The 20,668-nt window shown below is 42.8% G+C and overlaps 3 protein-coding genes across 4 annotated transcripts in view; 2 read left to right on the top strand and 1 right to left on the bottom strand.

Annotated features, from left to right (window-relative positions):
• The window catches only part of tmx3a (thioredoxin related transmembrane protein 3a), a 253,249-nt gene that overhangs the window by 62,430 nt on the left and 170,151 nt on the right, over positions 1-20,668 (bottom strand). The window lies entirely within an intron of this gene.
• ttc19 (tetratricopeptide repeat domain 19) lies at positions 29-7,470 on the top strand. Of its 2 annotated transcripts, XM_079530437.1 has the most exons (11): positions 29-299; positions 1,440-1,534; positions 1,669-1,779; positions 2,290-2,328; positions 2,746-2,802; positions 2,954-3,015; positions 3,810-3,904; positions 4,293-4,456; positions 5,411-5,573; positions 6,901-7,142; positions 7,298-7,469. In XM_079530437.1, exons 1-10 carry the CDS (start codon positions 56-58, stop codon positions 7,101-7,103), a joined length of 1,233 nt encoding a protein of 410 aa, XP_079386563.1. In that variant the 5' UTR covers positions 29-55; the 3' UTR covers positions 7,104-7,142; positions 7,298-7,469. The 2 variants fall into 2 exon arrangements, with proteins under 2 accessions (XP_079386563.1, XP_079386562.1); XM_079530436.1 differs by having other exon boundaries at positions 6,901-7,470.
• On the top strand, positions 7,714-13,855 carry LOC306943059 (leukotriene B4 receptor 1-like). The gene is made up of 6 exons (XM_079529264.1): positions 7,714-7,843; positions 8,889-9,143; positions 9,448-9,546; positions 11,181-11,346; positions 12,909-13,015; positions 13,535-13,855. The coding sequence occupies exons 1-6, from the start codon at positions 7,821-7,823 to the stop codon at positions 13,797-13,799; spliced, it is 915 nt and encodes a 304-aa protein (XP_079385390.1). The 5' UTR covers positions 7,714-7,820; the 3' UTR covers positions 13,800-13,855.

The raw sequence follows: 20,668 nt of genomic DNA, 5'->3' as shown, positions 1-20,668 counted from the left end.
AAAGCTTTTATTTTGACGCCACGTCACTCACGTGACCTGCTCTCATCCATCCAACATGGCGGCGTCCATGTTGTTGTCCAGTGTGTTGCGCCGTGTCCTTAATAAATGTCCCGGAGGGACGACGCTCACGCGCACAGTGTTTAACGGTGCGGACAGGAGACCAGTAAGCGGTTTAAATAATAGTTACAACTGGGAAGAAGATGCTTCCAGAAGGACAGAGTGCTGCGTCGTTTATTCTGGCAGCAGAAACCAGTCTAATCATCAAACCACCTGGGCCAGTGCTGCACTGGGAGCCATGGGTAAGTGGCTCCCAACCTGTGGGCTGGGATCCCCACATGATTGGGCAGGGGTGCCCAGATGAAAGTGAACTTGAGTGAAGTGACATGTACTTAATGACGTGTTTCGATTGATCTAATAATAATTTTAATGAATTCTAAAATTGACTTTCAATGTCAAGTGTAGACAAAATTATCAACCTTCTTAATTGTTTTTGCAAAATGTAATATTCATTGTACCAATACATTTATTGACAAACGTCCAAATTGTTTTTAAAAGCCTTATTGTACTAACTAACTAGCTATGAAAACCTGAAGAATATGCTATTAGGCCAGTATTATTATTTTTCCAGTAGGCAATATTGTTACTGCATTTTGGACTACTGTTATTTGTAATTATAATGTTGTCATTGTTGTCAAATTGTAAGATAGAGGTCCAAATTGTGAAAATAGCAGATATACACTCACAATATTTATCTTATAAAAATCTTTGTTAGTGTGACTAATGCATGCAGGCAATAATAAAACAAGCCTTGATCAGGGTAACAGCCTAGCCCCTCTCGGGACCCTACGTTAAAGTTTTCTGACATTTTGATGACTTTATGGGTTGGGGTCCAAAGGAGCTCAACCCGAGGGGTCCGGAGACGGGCTAGGTAACAGCCAATACATTAAGCCATGGGTGAGTTATCTCATTTAATATCAATCAAGGGTTTTTCACCCATAAAGACCTGAGGCAGATTAAAATTCCTTCACCGCTTCTGAAAGATTTTTGTGAAATTCAAAATATATTTGGCCACAGCCCCCTATCTGAACATGTTTTGTGCCATGGACCCCCAGGAGAAAAGATTTTGTTACACAAAAAAATAGCAGATGCACAAGCTCGTAGATTAGTTTGTAGATCTGCTATTTTTGAGAGAACCACTGTACTGTTCTAATTTAGCTAAAATCTGAAATGAACGCCGATGCTTTCCTGGTTTTAATCTGTTAAATGGCTTTTGTGTGCACACTAGATAGTCTCTTGCAGGCACGTGCAGGGGGGGGGGGGGTCTTTTGGTGCCTGCTTCTATGGTGACTGATATATTGTCCATAATGAATGTTAGACACACGTCCCTGCTTCTTGGTGACTGATATTGGCCTTCTAATGAATTGTCTTTCTTATTCCAGCGTTCTCTCTGTTCAACATGTTTGAGGAGGAAGACAAACGAACTGATGCTCAAAAGCAAGAGGATGAGATTATACTACTGCTGAAGAAAGCAAAAGTATGCCTTAACGATATGTTAATGATGTTGTATGATGTTAAAGTATGAATATGTTAATGAGATCATACTGAAGAAAGCTAAAGTATGAATCTTATTAATGTTATTATGATGTGTGCGTGCGTGTGCGTGTGTAGTTGAGTATGTACAGGGGTCAGCTCCAGGCTGCATCAGACTTTCTCCACCAGGCAGTGGCGCTAGCGCACCGGACACACAACAACCAAGCTATCATCTATACCTACAGCCTGGTAAATATATAAATGTATTATCATTTATTTCTGCAGTCTGGTAAATATATCCATATATTATCATTATATATTTATCAATATTTCATTGATTTTATAACCTAAAAGTGCATGGAAGAAACAACGACAACCAAGCAGACTAACAAAGTAACATAAAGAATACAATATGATGTTTTGTCCATCATAAATATAAGTATCATTTATATGTGCACTGCAGTCAATCGCTAATTTAGTGATGTAAAAATATCATTTATTTATACACACTGTCTGGTAAATATATGGTACAATACATAGTATGATAAATCTATATATCATACCTTCATGTGTTAAATATCGGATACCTATTATACCAACTGATTTGGGTATAAATGTGATTCATATTATAACTTTGATGAATGCATTATAAATGTGTTATGGATATCATAAGATTAATTCATGTATTGTATTATGTTTGATAAATGCTGTGTTATGATACATATTCTAACATTGATGCATGTATTGTGTCATCCGCAGATGGCTAACCTGGCCTATGTGCAGGGACAACTGGACAATGTAAGACCATTTAGTTCAGTGGTTCCCAAACATTTTGCTCATGACCCAAAAGAGTAATTTGATGTCTCCTCGGGACCCAAACTAGTGAAAATAGCAGATTTACAAACCCGAAACCTCATTATGTCCAAGACGGTTACTTTTCGGGATTCAAATTCAGAAATACCGTAGTAGCAGATTCACAAGCTTGCAATGCGTCGCTTCACGCCACATTTCGAGCTTGTGGATCTCTATCTTTTGATGCTTCTGAATCTGTGGCGCTGTAGTATGATCAAGTAGGGCATTGATTTACGAAGAAACACTCAAATATGCAGATAAGATATCTGAAATGATAGCAACGGTATACGTAGCATTTAGTTATTTGATTGTTGTGTGACCAAAATGTTTAATGGAACTAAATCTATTGTTTTCTCTCCTCAGGCAGAAAAACTCTTCAAGGCAACCATGAGCTTCATGTTGTCTGGAGGAACACCACAGGTAATAGAGGTTCTGGTAGGAGATAAAACCAACAGTACTAGAGGTCCTGGTATGAGATAAACCCAGCAGTACTAGAAGTCCTGGTAGGATATAAACCCAGCAGTACTGGAGGACTCATGGTGTGTTACTGTGTTTGTCTCTTGTTTTGAAGGATGACAACGGCTTCATAGAAATCTCTCTGAAACTGGCCACCATCTACGCCGGTCAGAACAAGTAAGTCCAGCTGTCTATATAGAGTCCAGTTTGCAATTTAGTCATTTAGCACAGAGGTTTTCAACCCGTCACTATAGTTGACCTGGCATCTCATTTCACATAATACGACCTCCTTGTTAAGTGGTCAGTGGGCCCTGATCCAGAAAGCGATTGAGAACATGAAGTAGGTCAACAAACAACAAGGTAAATAGTCACATAAGTAGGAGTTCAGATAAAGTAATATAGTATAATATATATTTTTTAGAATCTTCTTCTTTCTTTTGTTAGTTTTTGTTTTAAAGCAGTTCCGATGTGATGTGATTGGCGAGTAGTCACTTGAGTGGCAGTGTGACGTAGCTTCCCTTCCACACTTCCGGCACACTTCCTCCCCCAGTGTAAATTGTTCCGCCCCTACTTTGACACGCATGGCTCCAACGAGCTGCAGCGGCCAATGAGGCATCTATTTTTTGGGCAGTTCTGCCTTATGGTGCCTTGGCAAATGCCAGGATGAAACTCATTGTCTCTCCTACACATAGTAATACAGCTAAGCCCCTTGCAGCCCCCCCCCCCCCCCCCCCCCTGTAGTCTATACATTTATGGAAGGGTGATTGTTATTGCTTAAACATGTAACTTCATACTTTTGTGTTACATAATATGCTATATATTTGTTAAAAAGTGACAAACGCCTACGTCTGCTCACGCCTCAATATCTTTCTCTCTCTCTCGCTGGCTGGCTGGCTGTGTGTCTCTGTCTGCCTCTTTCTGTCGCTCTCTGTGTGTATGTGTTTCTCTATGTCTGTCTCTGTTGCTCTCAGGAGGGAGCTAGCAGACATTGGTTACAGTTTTTGTATCGAGAATCTGGAGGCTAAACTGTTGAAGCACAAAGACCTACCTGAGGACGAGCTAACAGGTTGGTAACTGTTCATCTCCACTCCCTTCTATATATTTGTTTACTTACACCCCTTTTTCTATTTCCTAACCCTAAACTTAAACCTAACCTCAGTAAAACTGCCTAAACAAAACCTTAACCCTAACCTCAGCTAAACTGCCGGTACCGGTATGCCTAAACCTAACCTTAAACCTAACCTCAGTTAAACTATGCCTAAACTTAACATTAAACATTAACCCTAACCTCAGTAAAACTATGTCTGCCAGGTTGCTAATCAGACACAGGTAAGGTGGGTCTATCCTATAATGTTGGTGGAATCCATCATAACGTATCCTTGACATGAGCAAAAGCTTTAGAAGTGCTGGTTTCAATTGATCCGGGTGTTGTTGTGTCCTGTCATGTCCACTAGAGGAGGCTGAAGCACTCAGGAAGGAGACCAGGCTGCTCTTGGGTTTGTGCTTGGACTCTCGTGCACGCTACCGTGCTTCCACCCGGCAGCTGACCAATGCTACGCTGGACTACCAGCAAGCTCTGCTCATCTGTGACCAGGAGCAAGGACAAACACACCCTCAGGTACTGATAACCATCCACTCTGCACTAGTCATCGCTCTGGTATCTGATAGCTGATAGATCCAAACGAGATGGAAAGAGAAGCCATATCTAGCCCTATCTGGATGGGGGAAAAAACACAAGTCAGTTATTGCCAAAAAAGGGTGCACAATTTACATAGGCAGCGGCTCAAATCACACAGCACGGGGGTGAGAGACAGAGACATGGAGATAAGTAACTAGCTCTCGCTCTGAGCTAGGGTCACTTGTCGGTTCCCACAAGAAAAGGTGGGGCATATTTTGGACAGTTCAATTAATCAGATTAATCTCATCTTAAAAATAATTAATCATGATTAATTCATTTTTAAGATGTGATTAATCTGAATTTGTAAACATTCAACAGCCCTAGAGTTACAAGTAAAAGTTTGCTGTTCAAAATTTGCTTGAGTAAAAGTACATACACTTTAAGTACCCAAAGTACTAGTAGTCATTGTATACAATGTAGAAAAGGATCTGTACTGTCCTCAATAATTCTGAGGCAACGTGTGTGTGTGTGTGTGTGTGTGTGTGTGTGTGTGTGTGTGTGTGTGTGTGTGTGTGTGTGTGTGTGTGTGTGTGTGTGTGTGTGTGTGTGTGTGTGTGTGTGTGTGTGTGTGTGTGTGTGTGTGTGTGTGTGTGTGTGTGTGTGTGTGTGTTGCGGAGAATAGAGAGTTATTGTACGATTTAAACAATATAAATGTTTTCAACAATTTAAGCGCTGTAGTGCAATAACAATAGTCTCCTTGCCAATAGGCTACCACACTAATAATGTATACCCCAAATCTTCTCTTCTGGGGATCCCTGGCCACACATCAAGAGGTTGATGGCCTGGTTCTGGTTATTTGGTTAGTTATTAAAGGGACAGTTTCGCATCAACAGTGGAGACCGGGATGGAGTCTGTGGTTACCATAGTAACCCTGTGTTGTTTATTTCCCATCAGACGTTGGTGCTGATGAGCGACCTGGCAACCATCTTGGACCTGCAGGGACGCCATGACGACGCGTTGCCGTTCGTGACGAAGGCGGTGGAACTGAGTCGAACTGTGGATCATCCTGACCTGCACGTCCTTCTGGGAAATATGGCTGGAATATTATTACACCAAGGTCATTATTGAAGGGCCTATGGTCCCTCATTGTATTTGTATGTTTCTCTCTTCTCCTTCTATTTCTTCCTCTAAATATTGCAGTTCTGGCTTAACCGTGCAGTCTGTTTTTGTGAAACAATATGGTAGAGGGCTGGGCTATACAGCGATCAGTTAAAATTGCAAACTTAAACAGGGTTAAATCATGAACCGTTTGACCGTCAGCAATTAAACTTCGATACACATATACGTCTCCTCATGCCGAACAACTTTAGTCTTCACCCACCATTCTGAATTGTATGAAAAACAGTTACTCCCAGCATTTTTTATCAAAATGGTGGGACGGTGTCGTCTTTTGTTTATCTTCCACTCTGAGCTTCTGTGCAGTTTGCCATGGAGCAGAGGGGAGAGGGGGTGGAGTTAATGGTTAATGTGGTTAAACGCTAACGTGACAGGTCTCAATGGATTAAGTGGAGTTACAGACAGACAGTTTGAGGATCCAATGGAGTTGAGAGGTTCTTTCAGAAGCTTTTTGATAATTCCTTTTGGTTCAATATGTTCATAATAACACACAGGGTGTTCAATAGCATCAATTTATGAAAAAAATAATCAAAAACCTCAAAAATTGAGTTAAGCGATATCTTCCCAACAGCGACGATATGCAATACGCACAATATGCAGGCGCACTTCCAGGGCTGAGAGGGGGCTGTCGCTCAGCTGCTCAACACGTCCGAAGGCCCACCCTTCCTAGGTACCAGATGGGACGAGTGACACCCTCCTAGACCTAGGTCTCTCAACTTCAGTGTTCTATGTCTGGTTATGGTTTATTGTGCATATTGCATATAGGCAGCCAAAACTCTGTTTATCTTGTCCACACAGGGACGCATAAATGGAGTTTTGAAAAATCTCCACTGTTGCCGGAGTGATTAAAAAGATTTGTTTTTATGGGCCAAAAACAGTGGTACCATATATGGTCATCATGTGACATCATCAGGAATGGGGATATTCAGCCCATATATGGAGATCCCAGGTGTCATCAATATTGGCCAGCAACTGTATATCTGACCTCAAACCCTTAGATCTCCATATATGGAGCCGAATGGAATGTTCTGACATTCCATATGTTGATCTGACCACATCAAACCCTGTACTCTCAAGGCACGCTCCATATATGGCCAGTACAAAATTCATTCCATGTTGATCTGACCCCCCCCCCATGCCAAAGCACCAGCCATCGCCCAGCAGTCTGCTGTCACCTAGGCGGATGCGTGCACACTTCTCGCCCTCAGGCGTCTTACTGGTAGTGATGATAATGTAATAATGAATATTCGTGTTTTTAATGTTTCCAGATCGTCTAGACGAGTCGGTCAGTGTTTATAAGGAGGCGTTGTCTCTGGCTCAGGCTGCAGGAGATGAGGAGGCTGTGGAACAAGTTCAACAGGGAATGGAACAAGTCAAGAAGAAGAGGGACCAACTGAAGAACAAGACAAAAGAACAAGAGCAAACCCAAGAACCCGAAGAGAAACCAACGTCTGAGTGGGACAGTCCTTAAACTTTCATAGATGTATGGGGAATGTGCATCAATGTGTCTGTGAGTTTGATTATGTCTGTCTGTCTGTCTGTCTGTCTGTCTGGTTCTCCTACTACACAAACAAAATTATATGTATACCATTATATGTGGTGTTTTTGGACTCAAGAAGTAAAGCAATATTTAAGTATGCTTTTTCTTATGTCTTTCTGCGTTAGGTTTGCTGTTAACAAAGAACCCAGACAATGAAAAGCCTACTGTATGAACACAGTGAAAAAACAATGGATGGATGGAGAAATGGATTACTGTATATTTCTGTATATTTCTGTTCAAATAACATGGTTTTAGTGAAAACATATGCACCTGGCTACAGCTGCTATTGACAATAAATATATACCATCAAATTAGGAATACAGTTTCTCTCTACTCTACTTAAAACCTTTTCTTTTAATCTATTTTTAATTTATTTATTATCATAGTTGTAAACATTAGTCTTTTTTTAACATGTAGTATAACATCAAAGTATATCCATGGTACATACACCTACATACAGTACACAGAGTTATACAAAGAACAATATATAAAAACAAGAAATTAAATATATGCCCAGGTTTCATTCCCCACCCTCCCCATCTCTCTCTGTCTCTCTCTCTCTGGTTCTGAGCCGAGCGACGGCTGTCGTGGGAACAGCGGGAGCTTTACTTGGTCCGTCGTAACCACATGTGACGTAGAAGCAGGAACATGGAACAGATGAAGTGTAAAAGGTTAGCGTTTTCCCTCGTTCGTTCAGTCGGAGAGCCATTCCTCTATGCAGGGGCAAATGGGAAATAAACGGTGCATTTATATAGCGCTTTTATCCAAAGTATTCATACACCTTTACATAGATTGTACAATACATTCAACCATTCACAAACTCATTCATACACCTTTACATAGATTGTGCATTACATTCATATAGCGCTTTTATCCAGAGCATTCGCTCACCGATAGATGGTGGAGGAAACCATGCAAGGCACCAACCTTCACAGGGATCGAACCGGACCACCCCCCCCCCCTCCCCCAACATAATTTTCTGCTGACACGTGTTGATGTGTGCATGACATTTGACACAAATTATGTCACGTACAATCGTACATACCTGCCCTGCACGTGCACATGTACTCACTGACTCAACGACGTGGAACCTCTGTCCTACTCCCCCCGCTCAGTTTAAAGCGGGGGGGGGGGGGTTTAAAGCTCACCCCCCCACCCCACACACAAACACACACACACACAGCTCCTCTCTCTCGCTCCTGATGTGTTCCCACGTCCCGCGGCCAGCGGGTCCACTCAGGGTCTTTCTGTGGGCTGGTTCTCTTTAAAGACAGATCTTTACTGGAAACCACTTCCTTCCCAATGTCCTCCTTTAATGTTGAAGCGCAGAGACATATCGCACCAATGCTCAGTCCTCACACTCTCACACTGGCTGCACTGGCTGTACTGGCTACGGCAACACTTTTTTATTAGAAACAACATAACACTTTCTATTAGAAACAACAGACAACACTTTTTATTACAAACAACACAACACTTTTTATTACAAACAACAGACATACCACTTTTTATTACAAACAACATTAAACAGACATACCACTTTTTATTACAAACAACATTAAACAGACATAACACTTTTTATTACAGACAACAGACAACAACACTTTATTACAAACAACAGACAACAACCCTTGTTTTAAACTACAACAAAATGGAAGAGATTTACATCCACGACAACAACTCCCGTCTGCTCGTTTCCCCGTCTGCACCGTCCAGCCCAATGGGATTTACCCCCCCGACCCCGAGCCCGGCGGAGCTGAGCAAAGCGGTCATTTTGGGCCTGTTCTGCGCGCTGGGCATTCCCGGGAATGTGGTGGTGCTGGCGCTTCTGTTGCGCAAGCTGGAGCAGAACAACTTCACGGAGCTGCTGATGCTGAACCTGGCGTGCTGCGACCTGCTGTACCTCACCACCCTGCCCGTGTGGGTGGTCCACGCCATCCGCCGGCGAGACATCCACCCCGCGCTCTGCAGGCTAGTGTTGATTTTGTCTTTTGGAAAAATATTCGTCGACTACCTTTTTTTCACTGAGGAAAACTAAGCTGTGCTGACTAAAACTACTGTATGACTACAAGTATTGACAATTTCGTCAAAAGATACAAACTAAAATGTTATGTAGGGACTAGTGGAGAGAATAGATCCAGTAGAACTAAAGACAAGCCATTTTATGCTTGGTTGCATGCTGAAAATTGCAGATCTACAAGTTCACAATGTGTTGCAGCGCGATACAGTGTGACTAAAAGTAAATGAAAAATTGTCAAAATCAACACTACTGCAGGCTTGTCTCCTTCGTGGTGTTCTGCAGCCTCTACGTCAACATCTTCACCATCACGTTGATGAGTGTCCAGCGCTTCCTCAAGGTGCTCCACCATCACAGGTATATAGTCTCAAGGTGCTCCACCACCACAGGTCTCAAGGTGCTCCACCATCACAGGTATATAGTCTCAAGGTGCTCCACCATCACAGGTCTCAAGGTGCTCCACCATCACAGGTCTCAAGGTGCTCCACCATCACAGGTATATAGTCTCAAGATGCTCCATCACAGGTATATATAGTCTCAAGATGCTCCATCACAGGTATATATAGTGTCAAGATGCTCCATCACAGGTATATAGTCTCAAGGTGCTCCATCACAGGTATATAGTCTCAAGGTGCTCCATCACAGGTATATAGTCTCAAGGTGCTCCACCACAGGTATATAGTCTCAAGGTGCTCCACCACAGGTATATAGTCTCAAGGTGCTCCATCACAGGTATATAGTCTCAAGGTGCTCCATCACAGGTATATAGTCTCAAGGTGCTCCATCACAGGTATATAGTCTCAAGGTGCTCCATCACAGGTATATAGTCTCAAGGTGCTCCACCACAGGTATATAGTCTCAAGGTGCTCCACCACAGGTATATAGTCTCAAGGTGCTCCATCACAGGTATATAGTCTCAAGGTGCTCCATCACAGGTATATAGTCTCAAGGTGCTCCATCACAGGTATATAGTCTCAAGGTGCTCCACCATCACAGATATATAGTATATAGTCTCAAGGTGCTCCACCATCACAGGTATATAGTCTCAAGGTGCTCCACCATCACAGGTCTCAAGATGCTCCATCACAGGTATATAGTCTCAAGGTGCTCCATCACAGGTATATAGTCTCAAGGTGCTCCACCATCACAGGTCTCAAGATGCTCCATCACAGGTATATAGTCTCAAGGTGCTCCATCACAGGTATATAGTCTCAAGGTGCTCCAGCTCCACCACAGGTATATATAGTCTCAAGGTGCTCCATCATCACAGGTATATAGTCTCAAGGTGCTCCACCATCACAGGTCTCAAGATGTTCCATCACAGGTATATAGTCTCAAGGTGCTCCACCATCACAGGTCTCAAGATGTTCCATCACAGGTATATAGCCACAAGGTGCGCCACCATCACAGGTATATCAACATCTTCACCATCACAGGTATATCAACATCTTCACCATCACAGGGGGGACTGCCCATAAGTCCGGCCTCCCGTTAGTCTGACCTACATGGCCTGGTAAGACTCTGGTTAGGGTTAGCGACCTACGTGGCCAGTTAAGACTGAGGTTAGGGTTAGTGACCTACGTGGCCAGTTAAGACTGAGGTTAGGGTTAGCGACCTACGTGGCAGGTTAAGACTGAGGTTAGGGCTAGCGACCTACGTGGCCAGTTAAGACTGAGGTTAGGGCTAGCGACCTACGTGGCCAGTTAGGACTGAGGTTAGGGCTAGCGACCTACGTGGCCAGTTAAGACTGAGGTTAGGGCTAGCAACCTACGTAGCCAGTTAGGACTGAGGTTAGGGCTAGCGACCTACGTGGCAGGTTAAGACTGAGGTTAGGGTTAGCACCCTACGTGACCGGTTAAGACTGAGGTTAGGGTGTGGTTTAGTATTACTAGTAATCGGTCGGACTAACGGGAGGTCGGAACAATGACATGTCACTAAACATTTGCTGTCAAAATCAACACTGATTGACTTTTCCCGCGACATACCTGCAGGTGGTCCCAGCTGGGGCAGAGGGGCGAGAGGGCTCTGCTGGTGGGACTGTGGGTGGGGTCCTGCGTACTGACCTGGCCGTCTGTGGCGTCCACCGGCTGGACCGAGGACCGACACTTTGAATGCAGCAGACCGTCCCGCATGGAGGGCCTGGCCCTGGGAGCCACGGTTAGTCCCCTTCTCTCAGAACATGCAATCGTCGAAAAATGTGCTTACATTTTCAAACATTTTTCAAAAATAGCAGAAATAGCACATCTACAAGCTTACATGTCACTTTGTAACGTGTTGTATGTTTGTAGATCAACTATTTCCGCTATTTTGTACATTGTTTTGAAAGAAGAAAAAAAAAATGTGTCATTGTGATTTCTTTGTGTATTTAAGTTATTTGTCATGCAGTATCTGCCCTGTGCAATTTGTGATTACGAAGCCTAAAAGACAAACAGAAATACAGTTGTAACATTCCATTGTTCAATGAAAAAAAAACAACACAAAAAACAATCATTTTTGTGACAATGAAACGTCAACTGCCCACCAGGATTAATTAATCTATTTATCACGCATTGCCAAGGTTTTTACACTTTCAACCCTTATTTTGAAGAGCCAAATATCCGTAACCGGATGTTACGATGACATAATGCTGTGTGTGGTGTCTTGACCGGTTGTTGTTCTCTCGCTCGGTGCAGAAAAAACCTGACCGCGAGTATCACAGCGCCTGCTGTCGGCTGTTGAAAAACCTCATTGCACCAATTTGGAGATACAGGCCATTGAAAGCAGCACATAGAGTGCAAGTGGATGCGTGCGCATCTTCAAAATGGCCGCGTCCACTGTCACACTTTACACTGGGATGCTAACGAGAGATGCTATTGATGCAATCCGATCAAAACATGAATTAAAGAATACAATGCCTATAAAACGTAGGCTACGCTGTTTGCGGGCTGCCAGACTAAAGTTAATCTACGCTTATACGCTTCTGGCGGGCTCCGTGTTAAATGTGTAATCGTGACATTCATGGTCCATTTTATGTAATGTATAGCATTCCAACATTCAATTTATTGATTAATAAATGAAGGCAATTATTGGTAGATGTTTATTTGAGGGGTGCTAGCCCCTCCTATGCCCAGCGTTGTGTGTTTGTACCAGTACCACATTTGTGACGATTTGATTGGCCAGTTTTGTGTTTGTGTGTAGTGATGATTTGATTGGTTGAGCACGGAATGTGATGATGTATGACAATAAGAGCGTGCCTCACTTTTCAGTGGTGGAAAGTAACTAAGTACATTTGCTTAAGTACTGTACTTAAGTACAATTTCAAGGTATTTTTTACTTTACTTGAGTGTGTCAAATTTTTAGTACTTTTACTTCTACTAGTTAATTTGTAGATTTTGATTATCATTACAAGACGTACAGTAACCACCTTAGCCCTACTGTACATACATTTCGGCCATTTGAAAATAGCTGATCTACAAGCTCACAATGCGTCGCAATGCAACGCATTGTGAGGTTGTAGATCAGCTATAAATAGCTGTAAATAGCTGTAGATCAGCTATTTTTACTATTGAAAACTTGAAATGGGACATTCTGCATGAGTACTTTTACTTTTGGTACTTTATGTACATTTTGAAACCACTACTTTTGTGCTTTTTCTTTTACATTACAGTATTGATACTTTTACATAAGTACACCACTGGAGTTTTGTATACATACATCCCCTGCATGACTATATACTGTAGGTTGTGGAGCTGCTGCTGGGCTTCGTCATCCCTTTCTCCGTCATGACGTCATTCTACTGCTGTCTCTACCGCAGGGTGAAGGAGAGACCCGCTCTGTCCGCTAACAGGCTAGTAGCATCATTTTAGACCCTTGATTATGCGGCTTAAAATCCTTGATTTTGCTATGAAATATGCAGGTTTTTATGTAATTTTATGCAGTGAAATTGCAGGAAGTCGCGAAATATGTGAAAAGTTGCTCAATTGTGCGGAAAAATGAGAAATGCAAATATACACAAAGTTGCTAAATATGCGGAAAGTTGTGAAATATGCGAAATATGCGAAACTTTTTTTCTATGTGATTTTATGCAGTGAAAAATGCGAGAAGTTGCAAAATATGCGGGTAGTTTGTGCGATTATGTGCCCTTTTTGACAAAAATGTACCTCTGCATAATCTGCGCCATTTGGCTGGTTATGCAGTAAATTATTTAACCACGTGGTAACGACCATTTAGTATTGAGCCGCTAACATCGGCGCATTGTTCAATCCAGCTCAGTTGTGGCTGACTGCCGGTGTGCCAAGGCACATTACCATTCTATGTCAAATTGAACGGACAATAACATTTGCTTCATCTTCCTCTTCAATGACAGGAGAACCAGCCAGCTGATCTCCAGGATCATTGTGACCTTCCTGGTTCTGTGGGTTCCCATCCATGTGGTGGGCATGGTGGGCCTGGTGGGCGAGTCTCTGCGGGCATCGCGGCCGGACCTCGCCTCCATGCTGGACCGCTTCACTGACAGGGCCATGATAGTGAAGAATCTGCCTCTGCTCAGCGCCATCATAGACCCTTTCCTCTACGCCTATTCCTTCAGCAAGCTGTGGCCACAGAACAACCCTAACCCTAACCCATCATAGACCCTTTCCTCTAGTCTATTCCTTCAGCAAGCTGTGGCCACGGAACAACCCTAACCCTAACCCATCATAGACCCTTTCCTCTACGCCTATTCCTTCAGCAAGCTGTGGCCACGGAACAACCCTAACCCTAACCCATCATAGACCCTTTCCTCTACGCCTATTCCTTCAGCAAGCTGTGGCCACGGAACAACCCTAACCCTAACCCATCATAGACCCTTTCATCTACGCCTATTCCTTCAGCAAGCTGTGGCCACGGAACAACCCTAACCCTAACCCATCATAGACCCTTTCATCTACGCCTATTCCTTCAGCAAGCTGTGGCCACGGAACAACCCTAACCCTAACCCATCATAGACCCTTTCATCTACGCCTATTCCTTCAGCAAGCTGTGGCCACGGAACAACCCTAACCCTAACCCATCATAGACCCTTTCATCTACGCCTATTCCTTCAGCAAGCTGTGGCCACGGAACAACCCTAACCCTAACCCATCATAGACCCTTTCATCTACGCCTATTCCTTCAGCCACAGCTGTGGCCACAGAACGGACACAACCAGGATGCTCTGCGGCCTAACGTGTGAATGGTTTGTTACTTTGTTTAAAAGTATGTAGTTCAAATAGTACAATATGTGGTGTTAGTGGTGTTATTATTATTATTATTATTATTGGTCAAGCGGCAAGCCCAAAGGGTGTAGACCCCTTATTGTTTCTGTATGGGTTCCGCCATTTTAGCAGTTTTGGCAGTTCTGTGCTATGATCGTTCTTCATGAAATATGGTAGAGGGCCATGAGGATCCCTCAGGAACTGAAGCTCACAGTTATTCGTCACAAGTCCTCTGACCTTTAGATCTCCCAATGAGCAAAAGTTATGATTTGCTTGATCCACTTTTGCTGCCTTTTTTCATTTTTGCCCACAGACCCCCATTTGAAAAGTATGAAGGCCCCCCAGTTTGACATGCACCACAGAAACTATGGACAGTCGCACAGATACTCCCAAATGTATTTTGTGAGTAGCACAGAGAATGCACAAGTTATAGGTGCATTTGCGTCCAAAATGTGCACAATTCTGAGCTCTGGCTTGAGAAAACTCATGGCTTTTGCAACCTGTGATGTTGTGAGCTTGTAGATTAGCTGTTTTCACCGGAGTGCGCACTTTATCTCCCAAGCATGTTTTTGCAACAAACGTTTGAATTTTCCACATTTGCAAAATGTAATTACTTTGGGCTCTCCGTTGATTAAACCACCCATGACATGTTAATGAAATTTGGGGTGGATTGGACATTCCGTGATTTGTGTAATTTTTTTGTAAAACAGGCCCCTCCCACTAACTTTGGACGCCGATTATAGCCGAACTATACGGACTATGCAAATGCTGGCTGTGGCGTTTTCATCGGATAGGTCCAGAGATCATGTGTACCGATTTTTGTGAGATTTGCACAAAAGATGTAGGTGGAAGGGCAAAAAGTGTGTTTTGAAGAAAATTCAAAATGTCGGAAAATCTATCCTGACGCAAATGGGTGTGGCCTATATGGAGAGATGCGTCATGACCCAAGGAATCCAGGGAAAGTGAAATTTTGATTTTACGGTTCAAGAGTTATACGGCAAAATGTAAAGTGGGCTGTTATAGCGCCACCATGAGGCCGACTGATGTAATTATTTATTACATTCATTTTAATAATTATTATGAACCTCCCCTCCAAGTGTGACTGTAGCTCCGACGGATTCTGAGAGAAAAATACTTGGATGTGAGTTTTCACATTTTCCCATGTAAGTGGATGGGTAATTTTAATGCACTAATAAATACATTATTAATCAATCATTTGTAAAATTGAAAAAAGGGCTTTGTTAAGACCTCCATATTATTATGGTCAATGCCAAGTGGGAGTGATTGGTGCAGGCAGTGAGGAGCTACGGCAGTGTTTCTGACACACATTCAGACAGACAGACATTCATTCATTCATTCAGACATTTGGTTAATTATAGTATGATGATGATTATAGTATGATTATTATTATTATTGCTTTAAAAAAAAATGTGAAAACATGAAACATCATGTCAAACTTTTCACCCACCAACAGTCCTATAGATAGATAGTTTCACAAACCACTATAATGATGCATGTCAGATTTCTTGTGCACGGGTTTGATGAATCTATAACCTCAGACATGCCTTCAATCCAGCATTATGACATCAGATCAGAGTATGTCTGATCCCAGTCTTGCCCAAATATGTAGTTCCACACTTATATGTCATCACATCAATCTGATGTTAGTCTTCGCCCAAGTATGGAGTTGTGTTTGTGTCACTGTACCAATATAAATGTTAAAGTGTGGAACAGCACTGCATTGTTTTCATGACACTTCATTTTTATCCACTTTCTTGTCATACGATCACAAGAAATGTGGCACTGGACCTTGCATGTGAACAGAGGAACAGAACAGAGATCCTACGATGCTGCTGTAGCAGAGGGACACAATCTGTACTCCTTTGGAGGGTACTGTAAATTGATTGACATGGACCAGATTGCAGTGCACAACAGTGTACTTGCGTTGGATTAAGTTTCCTCCTGTGACAACCGGAAGAGTAGAACTTCCACCTGAGGTTCCCTCCAACTGTGTGTGCCACAGCTGTGCTCATAAAATACATCGTCTACATTTGGGGGGGGGGGGGCTTAGTTAATTTTCAGGTAGAAGAGGGTTTACTTATGACAATCCAAGGGAAAATCTCCAACATGCTTTTTGCATTTGATGTTGACACTCACAGATGGTTAAAGCCCAGTGTTTCTGGACAGTTCCAGGGAGGAGGAGTCACTCGGCCTGTACGTGTCTTGGGGAAGGTAATGTACATCTATGGAGTATACAAACGGCTGACTGGATGCACTAATGAAATCTACAAGTTGGATGTCACCACAATGGTTTGGCCTGTAATTAACACCACAGGCACTCCACAACCTGTGTCCTCACACTCTGCCACCATCATCGGTTGAAGTAAAAGACCTATCACGCTCAGCACGAACTCGCAGCTAATGGGCGATCTTTGTTTGTATTGGGGGGGGGGGGGGGGGGGGGCAGGCTATATCGTCATCGGTTCAGGAAAGATGCGTATTTGTTGAACACCTGGAGATGCAAGGGTTGCGTCTTCAGATTAGTTAACTGTCTGGGTTCACTTTGGGCTTCAGGCTTTGTTCGAGCGTCTATACTCTATACGAATACAATTTGTCTGTTCGTGGGAGGGAAGCCGAGTGGGGATGGTGATATTTGTCACTGCATGTACTGTACAGTAGAAGTGGGTCGAAAGCTCATGCGTCCTCCCGGTGGGGGCTCCTCACGGCAGGTGAGCAAGTAGGATACAACGGCAGAGACGGAGGAGGAATCAATTGCCTAACTAAATTGGGGAGAAAGATGCGTAAAAAAAGCTGGGGTTAAAGGGTTAAAGCTATGAGATGAAAAGTTGCACCTATATTAAACGTTTGGGAACTTTAACCCAGGATGTTTTTAACCTTTTGCTAATAAACTGTATTCACAGGAAGTATAGGCCTACTAGTTACATAATCATTGCTGTCGGGCAATTTAACCTTTTGTGTTCGTAAATGAATGCCCTACTTGGTCATACTACAGCGTCACACAAGCATTAGCAGATCCACAAGCTCGAAGAGCTTATAGATGTACGTGCTACTTTTGCTACAGTATTTTGAATTTGAACCCTGAAAAGTAACATTTTTGAACATATGAGGTTTCCACCCGACAGAGACGATAAGTATTTGTGATATTCTCACAGTCTGCTGATGACGTATTTCCCAGTGTTTGCTCATAACATAATCCTGATCCATTTATTACACACTACGACAGACACACACACACACACACACACACACACACACACACACACACACACACACAGGCTCCCACACGCACACAGTCACAGACCGTACTACAACACAGGACATTTTTTTGATGGTGGTTTTATGAATGCCATTTGAATGTTTTTGGTCCTTTTTAATAGTAACCAGAAAGCTGATAATGGCAGATCTACAAGCTCACAACGGGTCGCAGCACGACCCGTTGCGAGGTTGTAGATCTGCTCATTTCAGCACACTGTCAACCAAAGTATCAGGTTCCAACCTCAACTCCTAAACCTCTAAAGGTCTAATCCTTTCCCTAAATGGTCATTGATTCCTCACATTGTCTAGTCCTCAAATTCTACTAGTGGGGACATTTGGCCCCCACAAGTAATTCAAGCACACACAAACACATGCAGGCGCGCGCATACACACACACACACACACGCCTGCATGCACAAACATGCGTGCGCACTCACAGCAGCCATCTTGTTTCCCACAGACACTGGTTCCCAGACATTTAGCAGAATGTTGTGTCTTCAAACAAAACAAACTCCTGGCTTTGTTCTTAACTCACAACATCATGTTTTACGGTGTGTGTGTGTGTGTGTGTGTGTGTGTGTGTGTGTGTGTGTGTGTGTGTGTGTGTGTGTGTGTGTGTGTGTGTGTGTGTGTGTGTGTGTGGAGGTACGTACAATCGTACATACGCGCACACACACACACGCACACACACATACACACAGCCGTTCACATCGCGGTTATAAAGCAAACAAACACAGCATTTGTGCATTTGCTGCTAAATGTTTATGGATATGCTGAAGATTATAAGTCATAATGGCTGTTATGATCTCTCTCTCACACACACACACACACACACACACACACACACACTCAGTCAGTCCTAAAGCAGGTATAAATGCATGTGTGTAGTTCAGCTATAAGCATTCTGGATGACAGATCACATCTCCACAGACACACCAGGTAAGATGCATGAGCGCTACTTCCATAGTGTCAATATTTCCATACTACAGGCTACTAGATTGTACACCAGGGGGTTTTCAACGGTTTTCAGGCCAAAGACCCTTTAGCTGAGACAGAGATGGAGCAGGAACCCCCACTACATGTTGTATAACATTGTGTTGCAGATCACACCTATTCATAGATTTCATCATAGTTTTGTTGACTTGCCTGACAGCACTATTATCAGTGTTGTTTATGTATGTGTGTAGGTGCAAGAAATGGGATTTATACTTATCGCGCCCCATACAAATTGGTCCGTGACCCACAAATGTTTGGGAAACAGTGCACTAGATTATATGTTAATACTACTTACGTATAGGCTACTACTATATCAGTAGTTCTCAAACTTGTTCATGCCAAGGACACCCAAATTAGTATGTATTTGGCCACAGACCACCAAACAGACCCCCAAAAACAATTCAAATACTTTATTTTTTACAATTTTACGAGTTGAAACATATCTCTGCTGTCAGGAAGAAACCACCAACTCCAAAATGTTCATTTTTCAGAAATGAAAAAATATAAATGTTTCACGAAATGAAGAAAACCTTATATTTTGAAAACAAAGCTATACTGCCTCATCAAAGTTGGTGTTGTGACTTTATATATTGTTAATTACTTGCATGAGAGGGGGAGAGGTGGTGGAGTTTGTTGTTTTAGCAGACATTTGAGGGTCCAATGGAGTTATGAGGTTTTGTCCGAAGCGCTTTTTAATACTTTTCATTGGTTCAATATTTTCGAAACAACACACAGACGTTGTTCAGCAAAAAAAAGTGGTTTCCTCCCGATCGACAGCAACGACTGATTATCACAATCATTTTGGCCACGATCTAATCGGGACATTAATATATATTTTTTAATAATGGTTCCATCGTTAGGTTGGTGCCTCTCATCTTCCTCAAAACAAAACAACATAGATTCTCAGTGGTCTACAACAGTAGCCTGGAATCCAGACTGATTCGGTACGTTTGTGTCTTTTTCTCACTTCCCTACTCAGTCTGGCCAGGGTCCTATTTGACTCGTATTTCAATTATGTATGCAAGTCAGAAAGTGACTCGAGTTTTATATTGGAAGACACTGGTCCCAATGTTTGTGTTGATGGGAATGTTTTTTTTCCCCCTCAAAATGTAAATGTCTGAAAATACACATTAACATGAATCCAACATTAATATCTAATCTAACTATAAATGCAAGGTATCGATCTGTCCATTTACATCTGTAATTCACATATCTCTTGGCGTCGAGTCGGTCGGATAGGCGGTTAACCGCCAGAAAAGACTCTGGCCATGGCCCAAATAAGCCAATTGATTGCCATGGCAACCTCAACCTAAAATTCCCCACACCTGCCATTTGATTACTCACTTTCCACAGTCAGTGGGCATTGCCCATACGTTGAAAAAGTAATAACATTTGAGTACTTCTTCCATCACTGCTGCTTATTATTGGTTGTTTGTCCATGATGTCAGCATTAAACTGAAGTGTGTCCTGTTCCAGGTTATGCTGTCTGAACCCTGACCCTAACACTGACCTTTGAACCGTGAACCCTGACCTCTGACTCAACCATGAGCTACCTCCAGACCTCCCTTGACCACAACAGAGCCCCACCCACCATGTCTGCTGTGAGTCCACATCACATTTACGCCTGCTAGTAATACAGATTACATTTACACATGCAGTAAATTAAACAGCTACTGATGCACAAACTTGGACACATCATCAGTGTAACCTGTAAACCTGGATTCATTGGATGTTTCTGGGTCTTGCAACAGACACTCTCCTCCAGGCAACCCAACTAGGCTGATCAGATGCCGGCCTGTGTCCAAGTGGCATATACTACAGCCCCCATTGTCAGTTGTGAGACTCAGAGACAGTCAGTAGGGAAGATGGCTGGTGGCTTTTGGTGTAATTAGATTAACATATTATCTGTACACCTGCTAGTAATTCACATTACTTTAGCTGTTGAAAAATAGCAAGAGTGCCGCACTATGAGCTTGTAGATCTGCTATTTTTGG

Source organism: Electrona antarctica, assembly GCF_951216825.1.
Source record: "Electrona antarctica genome assembly, chromosome: 19".
Taxonomy (NCBI): Eukaryota; Metazoa; Chordata; class Actinopteri; order Myctophiformes; family Myctophidae; genus Electrona; species Electrona antarctica.
The sequence above is the reverse complement of the archived record's forward strand: the minus strand, read 5'-3'. Positions and strand labels throughout refer to the sequence as shown.

What these genes read in the sequence shown, in the direction of transcription:
- ttc19 (XM_079530436.1), top strand. Translation starts at nt 56, where the DNA reads ATGGCGGCGTCCATGTTGTTGTCCAGTGTGTTGCGCCGTGTCCTTAAT. An exon ending in ATCTACGCCGGTCAGAACAA is followed by an intron (nt 3,016 to 3,809) that starts GTAAGTCCAGCT and finishes TGTTGCTCTCAG; the next exon opens with GAGGGAGCTAGCAGACATTG. An exon ending in ACCTGAGGACGAGCTAACAG is followed by an intron (nt 3,905 to 4,292) that starts GTTGGTAACTGT and finishes CATGTCCACTAG; the next exon opens with AGGAGGCTGAAGCACTCAGG.
- LOC306943059 (XM_079529264.1), top strand. Translation starts at nt 7,821, where the DNA reads ATGGAACAGATGAAGTGTAAAAG. An exon ending in ATCCACCCCGCGCTCTGCAG is followed by an intron (nt 9,144 to 9,447) that starts GCTAGTGTTGAT and finishes ACACTACTGCAG; the next exon opens with GCTTGTCTCCTTCGTGGTGT. An exon ending in GCCTGGCCCTGGGAGCCACG is followed by an intron (nt 11,347 to 12,908) that starts GTTAGTCCCCTT and finishes TATATACTGTAG; the next exon opens with GTTGTGGAGCTGCTGCTGGG.